This window comes from Sinocyclocheilus rhinocerous, unplaced genomic scaffold (assembly GCF_001515625.1).
Source record: "Sinocyclocheilus rhinocerous isolate Xijiao unplaced genomic scaffold, SAMN03320098_v1.1 scaffold45, whole genome shotgun sequence".
NCBI classification, from domain to species: Eukaryota; Metazoa; Chordata; class Actinopteri; order Cypriniformes; family Cyprinidae; genus Sinocyclocheilus; species Sinocyclocheilus rhinocerous.
In genome coordinates, this window is record NW_015632734.1 from 292,589 (window position 1) to 300,880 (window position 8,292).

General features: G+C 37.9%; 1 protein-coding gene across 1 annotated transcript in view; it reads left to right on the forward strand.

Moving 5' to 3' along the window:
* LOC107742962 (myosin-IIIb-like) overlaps positions 1 to 8,292 on the forward strand; it is a 149,793-nt gene that overhangs the window by 135,029 nt on the left and 6,472 nt on the right. The window contains exons 32-34 of the mRNA XM_016556051.1: positions 8 to 94; positions 540 to 586; positions 2,516 to 2,681. Of these exons, the coding sequence (XP_016411537.1) occupies positions 8 to 94; positions 540 to 586; positions 2,516 to 2,651 (270 nt within the window). The 3' untranslated portion in view covers positions 2,652 to 2,681. The remainder of the gene's footprint in view (positions 1 to 7; positions 95 to 539; positions 587 to 2,515; positions 2,682 to 8,292) is intronic.

The following is an 8,292-nucleotide window of genomic DNA, read 5'->3' on the forward strand; positions in this document are numbered from 1 at the left end:
GGTGAAGCTACATCACCGTTCCCCTCGGCGAAGAGGACAGCAGCCCAAGCTCCTGAACAGCCCGGAAGACAGTCTTTATTACAACCATCTCAACGTGAGTTCAAAGCCTTTCATGCAAGCCTTTGTCTAACTTTGTTTCCAGATGATAATACAATTAAAGCTACCTGTGCCAGACCCCCGAGCCCCCACGCCGCTCCGACGTTCTGTTGTCTCCACCATGTGCTTTGGCGCTTTATCTGTTGCTTTCATGTGAGGATGTCTCCCTTCACGGTGAATAATTGATGTGGTTTATCAAAGCCGAGCAAGATGCCTGCCTCATCAGCCTCAGTCGCGCGCGCTTTGATCAAGAAAAATTATGCTGTGACTTCTGATATTATCAGCATCTGCACACATTCAACACAAAATCACTTTGAATTAAAAATTAATGATTCTCTCGCGCATGTTCGTTGCTTCGCACTTGTCTTTTCTGAAGCTTTTCTAACTCTGTGCTTGTGTGTGTGTGTGTGTTTGCGTGCACTGGTTCTGTGTCCTCTCTGCAGAGAAGTCTGGATTATCAGGGGAGCAAGAGGAAACCCAGAAAACTGGGGTAAATAACAGCTTTCCTTCTTCGTATCTAAACACCCCACCAGCTCAGGAGGGGAGCCGAGAAGACCACGGCTCTGTTTGCTTCTCATGCAAATGCGCAGCTGAAAATACGAGCTATTTAAGAAGCGCCCTTTTTCCCCTATTATTTTTGGGAGGAGAGATGACGTGATATAAGAATGCATGTATTAATTGTGAGATATGTGACCTCACAGTCTGTGAAGTTAAGCCTGGTTCCTCTAATACCTCGAGCAGGCTGTATGTCAGCGCTCTTTATGAAAGGATTAACCGTTTCTTGCTTTTTCTTTTATTTATTTATTATTTTAACCCCTGTGAAAAGTAAGGCAGCTTCCTTGCCTGTTTAGTTTGTCGTTTTAACCTCTTAGGCTATTTGTTTTGCTTTTTTAACACTGTTAAAATGAAAAACACTATTTTATTAGTTTAGCGCCTGTAATTTGCAGCACTGAGGTTGCTTCACCACAGAGATGTTTCAGAAACAAATGCAACTGACTGACATGAGAAACTCAGAGAAACACAGACATTAAGAGGCAGGGATTGTGAATGTGAATATTGTGATGCTGTGGGGACTCAGTGGGAGTGAGTTTCAGTATTTCAGAGTGATACTAAATGATCTTCCACCCACAGAGGAAAGTCTGGATGTTTTGACTCTGAGGAGCTCAGAGAATATGTGAGGCTGAAGTAACTAGTTGAGATAGTGGAAAGGTCATTAAAGCATCTTGTAATAGAAACGAGAAGGGACATGCAGCCAATTAAATTTAGAATATAATTAGGGAAATTTGCATTCAGTACTTTAAAGAAGATTTTTAACAGTATTTTGCAAATTTTTCTATCATTATTATGCATGCAGTTTTTATGAGCTCATATTAGTTGAGAGATTGTTTAAATGTTTGTATTTAATTCATTTAATGAATTAATTTGCCACACCATAGGACAGTTTCATTGGACTACTGAAGACAAAACTCAAAAGTATATTTTGTTTGCCTCATTTATGAAAAAAAAAACATAATACATTTGTGAAAATAAAATATTCAATTAAGTTGAAGTACTTTTGTGGCCTAATGGTTAGAGAGTCGGACTCGTAACCCAAAGGTTGCGGGTTCGAGTCTCGTACCGGCAGGGATTGTAGGTGGGGGGAGTGAATGTACAGCGCTCTCTCCCACCTTCAATACCACGACTGAGGTGTCCTTGAGCAAGGCACCGAACCCCCAACTGCTCCCCGGGCGCCGCAGCATAAATGGCTGCCCACTGCTCCGGGTGTGTGTTCACGGTGTGTGTGTGTTCACTCAGGATGGGATAAATGCAGAGCACTAATTCCTAGTATGGGTAACCATACTTGGCCATATGTCACGTCACTTTCACTTTTCACTTTTTCATATTTCCAAAACATATTTTTCATATTATACCATAACTAAAATGCTTTCTAAAACAGCCGGATCAAACAATTGTTTACACAATTGTCTTATCAACCCTATAAAACCAATCTGCATAAAAGTACAACCTCTGATGTGTGTTTAAAAAAATGGAAAGACTTGAAAGAAATTATAAGACACAGCACCTACAATAAGCCCTCTTCCTGATGTTATTGGATGCAAGTTTTAATGTAATGTCAAACAAGTTTTAATGTAAAATATTGGCATTGATTTTTTTTTTTTAAATGTCCACATTAGGCTTACTTCAAGGAACTACTTGAAAAAACACTTAAAAAACCCTAATATATTCAAGTTAATTCAGTTACATTAGTTATTATTATTTTTATTATTATTTTTTTTTTTTTGATGGATAGATCCAGTTCATTTAGATTCTGTATTACATGAAGCATATTTTTAGGTTACCAAACCTATATTTTTACAGTTTATGCCCTGTTTGCCTTAATGTATCAGTGACCCTCTTATATTTCTCTCTCATTTCTCAGGCAAATCAAGCTTCTGGATGGAGAGGATGAATATTATCAGTTACTGTCCGCTATAGAGGCCGTCCCTGAGGAGGAGGTTTTATCTGGCTCCTCCCCAAACCCGAAGACTGCCACGCCCTTTATCTCATCCAGATGAGCTGAGCTCCGCCCACCACTTTGACGATCGGTGAGAGACCATCAGAGACTGTACACAGTAAAACACACACTACCATCCAGCACCGTTACAGGGTGACCAACTTATCGACTTAGATACATACTGGTATTACATCATGGTTATAAGTATTTAAAGGGACAGTTCATCCAAAAATTAAAATACTGTCATCATTTAGTCTCCCTAATTTTGTTACAAACCTGTGTGACTTACTTTGTTCTCTGAAACATATAAAAGATATTTTAATAAATGTAGATTAATAAATTTATTAATTTGTTTGTTTGTATCCATGGTCAGTGATCGGCAAAGCTGTTTGATTACCAAAATATAGATATTCATGCAGGTTAGGAATGACATGAGGGTGAGTAAATGATGACAGAATTTTCATTGTTTGAGTGAACTATCCTTTAAAAGCAATAACAATAAAGCCATTACAGATGGTTCCTTAGAGTGATTTTACCATGGTTAAAGATGACATGAAAGCATCGCTTTTAGTACTTACCGAATAATACACTTGAACATTTAAAATTATTTACTATAGATGTAATATCAAATAACACACTACAGTTTAAATTATAATCAAGTCCTTATAATCAACTTCTTTAAAGCACGACAAAAGATTATTAAAACTATTTTTTTATGTAATTTAAATGCTTTTCATTTGATGTTATTACAAAGTGATTTAAGAAAGATAGTCATGGAAGTGTGCTTTCTTTATGTACACTTAAATGAACTTTTATTTCATAGTATTATCTGCTAGTTTTTAAAAATTGACTTAAGATTTGAATTGCAAGTGCACATTCAGTACATTTAAACACACTTCTTTTTCACAAGGTTATGCTACTCATACAGATGTCGCAGCCTTATTATTTAATTATAACAACCTTATACAGAAAACACAGACAAGACCTTCGATTTGTCCAGCACCAACATCCTGTTACATAGAAAATATGCCAACAGGAAATAAAATGTATCAAACAATTAATAGTGTGTTTAAGGGATGTTGATCTGCATGGAGTATGGTGAAATCACACCCTGCCTCAAGTAGCTTATTGCTTGTATAAAAGGAGCAAAAGCAATAGGATAACAGCCACCAGTGTTTCATAAAATTAGTAACATTTCTTAATAATATGCAAACGCATTTTTTTACCAAGTAATATAATTAGTGTAGAGAATTAAAATAGAATTAATAACTATAGAATAATACACAAGTTTATATGTGGTCCCAGGTAGACCTGTGTGTAATTAAATGAACTTTTCATAATGTTTGATTGGTCAATCCAGCATTCCAGTCATGAATATAGCGCGTCTGACCAAAACTGCATCTCATTGCTGGTTTTACTTGATCTTAGTGCTGCGTTCGACACCATAGATCATGACATACTCACAGATCGATTACCAAACTATACGGGTATTCAAGGGCAGGCTTTAAGATGGTTTAGATCCTACCTGTCCGATCGCTACCACTTTGTTTATTTAAACAGGGAGTCATCTCAATTATCACCAGTAAAGTATGGAGTGCCACACGGATCTGTCCTAGGTCCTCTGCTATTTTCAATATATAATAACAATAAAGCAATAATTATTGCTTAATTAAATTGGCTTCAGACATGGCTCATCCAGTCAGATTTTAGAAACTCAACCATCTGTATTTTTTAAAGATGTATCCTCGGCACAGGACTGGCAGTGGCAGCATCTCTCTCTGTTCCTCAGAGAAACATGTTTCAGTCATCAGTAACTTCAAGTACAGCATTACAATCCCAACAATATGAACAAATCCCTCATAGGCTGCTTTGTTTGCACTCTTTTTTCCACCTCTTTCTGTGATTGTAGTCTTGTTTGCTGTCGCAGACTGTCAGATCAGACACGTTTCGCTCTAATACACCTGACAGACAGTGCAGATGTCACATGGCATGAATGAATGAAGAATTTAATGACAGAGCTCACTGAGTTTGGAGACGTTGACGTCCTGTGGTGTCGTTATAGTCATTCAGGACACAACAGCAGTTATTCTGCAGAAACTCTGACTTTCTGTTGACTTTCTACACATATACAGCGGCCCCAGAACATACTTAGAAACTTAAGACACACTTAAAAATACATTAATGTCTCTGCATTATCAAACCAAGTGGCATTTATTTTAAAGATAGCAAACACACTTTTAAAGGAAAACATTGACAGAAATTGAACTAATAAAATAGATAACTATGTGAGATCCAAACTTACAAAATTTGCGATAACAAAAGTAAGAAAAGTGAGATAAAAAGTCACAAATACCTTATTTTTTATTCTATGGCTGGAAAAAAATGGAATTGGGAGACTCAGAATTGCGTGAAAGAAAGAAATTCTGTGTTTGTAATATCTCATAATTCACACTTTTCCCCACAGATTTGCAAGAAAAAGTCCAAATTGTGCAAATAAAAAAGTCATTTTTTTTATTACATAGTGGAAAGGGGCTTCCATATAACTGATTAAATTAAATCAACCAGTAATGTGACACTTTGTGGTTGTGAGTTTTGTGACATAGTAGTGCATCATGTTGATAGTTAGTGTGATTGTCTACACCTGTGGCTCCTCTGCTAGTTTCACTTGAGGAGAACTGACTTCATACATCCACTAAAAATCCCCAAAACACCAGCTGAATAAAAGACACTGAGCAAAAATTAGGAAGAAACATGAAGGTAGTGAAGAGAAGAGCAATTGTTGACACTTGCTTGAAATTTTATATCTACTGCCGTGACATTCAGACATTTTTAAATGTGATTTCAAATAAGGTTCTTATATAAAGTTATGAAGGTAATTCACCTAAAAAAAGGTTAATATTATTATTTTTTTAAATCATAAACACTGAAATGGTGCTGAAAATCAGAGAATAAATTAACTAAACATTTAATGAATGTTTGTTTAAAAGTATTTTAAAGGAAATTGTCCTTATTGTGTAAAACTGCTTTTTAGGGCCCTATGAACCAAATTTTTTACTTCCCCTAGTAATGTTTATGACAGCCCTGCACTCTCAGAGATGGATTTGACCTTATCTCATAGCGTCAGGCAATATCTGCAATTCAAAGCCTTGATTCACATCCTTGATATAAGTCTTTCATTAAACACAGTTTATCAAACCAATAATGATACAATCATTAATTTGAATTCTCCTCAAGGAGGCAGATAACATTAGCACATGAAAGGTGATTCTTTGCGTTTGATCCCCCCTCACAGAAACAGACAAAAAGACATGAAGAGAGCAAGATAAAACTGTTATGAATGCCTCGCATTTCAAATGGTTTTCAACTTTGTTCTTTTAACATGTTTTTTACTTTTTCTCTCAATCTTTTATTCAACACCTCCATTAGTGGACCTGCCGTGATGTTGGTGTAGATGAGAAATTCTGGACAAAACTCTCTCTGAGATGAGAAGGGCCGCACCGTGCACACAAGCAAATTTGTGGCGCTGTTTTTTTCTTTTCTTCAATTTGCATATCATTTGGTTCATCTGCAGTTGTTGACCCCTCAGGGCCCGCAAGAAAATCTGATCTTCAGTGAAGATGTAGACAGATCTTTTTCTCTCAAACACCCTCCATGTCTTGCTGTATTTCTCTTTCAATTCCTTTCAGGTCAAAAAAATGCCTTATTAGCATGCTTGCCTTATTGGCAAGGTTAAATTTTCAAAGAATGAATAAATATTGCACACATATTCAAACACACGCAATATTAGAAAGGTAACAAATGTGGCTATCAAGTGATGTACATGAGTGTGTTTTTGAACGTAAATGTAAATGCATGCAGATACAGGTGACTTGCATCCTTTTTTTATTAGTAAGAATTTACATTTCTTATCGCTACAGTTTTACATTGCAGTTGTGGGATGTAGATTTCATTTGAAAGTGATATTGGTGATTTGAAATTACAGTCTGTCTTCTTTTGGTGGCCCTTGTTTGTCCGTTTTATGGCACGTTGTGTTTGTTGAGTGTGTACTTGGTTGGGTTCTCACCATTGATGCATATCTGTGTGTTTGTTGCCAATTGCAACAGTATTTTATTTTAATGATGGTTTTCCTCCAATACTGCTGTCAGTCAGTTTGATTATTTTTGTCATAAATGCCAAAAACTTTATGAAGGTTTTTTTTTGATGAAGATGATGGAAAAGTTTGCCTATATTTCGGTTGAAATGATGCGTGACATTTTGGTGAGAAGCCAATCTGGCATTTGTTCAGTATATATCTGTCACTAAAGAAGTGGATCAGTTTGCTCTAGTGTTTTCCATATGACTTTGTTGACAATCATCCCATATTAATTATTATAGTCAACACTTTGGGGTAATGAATCATCAGATGCTAGAAATCTGCTCGTCCTGAACAGAATGAGTTTAACCCTCTGGGGTCTGAGGTGATTTTGGGGCCCTTGAGATGTTTTGACATGCCCTGACTTATTTCAGCTACTTATAACATACTATTGGTCAACGTCTAATTTTTTTTTTGTATTCAGCACAAACTGTGCTACAATAATATGTGAGCAAGATCGATCTACATGTTTGCATTTAAAAAATAAATAAATAAAAATTATGTGTGGTTAGTAAGTTTTGGGGGGGGAAATGTAGCTGAAATAAGGCCATAAAAATGCCACAACAACTGAACACATCAGTGTTCAGGTCATCTTTTCTTCTCACAAAATCAATGTAATGACAATATTTCCATCCATTAAATGTAAGTTTTTCCATATTTCAAGCTTGCCTGCTGCTCTGGTGACTTCATGTGTTCATGAGTCATGAAAATTATGAAAATAAATTTAGGAATTACTGAATTGTTGGACTTCAAAAAAGTAGGGGTTGAGGCATCAAAAGTAACGTCTTACGTATTGTAACCCTCGTTCCCTGAAGGAGGGAACGGAGACGTCACGTCGGATGACCGACGAATTGGGATCTTGCTTAGAGAGACCAATCTACTTTGAGTGTAAACTAAACGAGCCAATGCACATTGGCATGCGATTATTGCATCCAGCTGCCGCTGATCACAGCATGAGTATAAGTAGGCAGCAGATGCAGCGCATATTCAGGTTCGCTGAGGAGCCGACCTGGTGACCCGGCCGCTCAGCGTTGGTACAGAAGCTGTGGTGACGGGACGTGGCGTCTCCGTTCCCTCCTTCAGGGAACGAGGGTTACCACTCAGTAAGACTGGATAACACTGGGAAACGTACCCGTACCACTTGGGACAGGAACGTTGCGGAAGCCCCATCCATCCCGAAGGAGGTTTCGGAAGCACTTTACACATATGAACAACCGTTTGGGTGCATATGGAAGATTAGAGGTGATTGTAACCCTCTTGGAAAATAGCAGGAAGTCTGCCGGGGAAACACAGGCTCTGAGGCTATACAGTGGATTTTACACATATGGGATCCACTCAGGTCTCTACATATGGAACAAAGCCCTCTACCGGTTCTCACGGATTCATCGAGTGAGGGCCTGGCGCCGGACGATCCGCCACGTCTGGCTGCCGAGGGAACGGAGGAGCTCGACAGGGTCTACGATATGGACTCTCTGAAGCGGTTTTAGCAAACCGACCCGAAGCCGGGGCCTCTCAGTGCTTCTACCCGTTTGAGGTGAGAACACAGGAGGATACCGACTCCACACGAAGG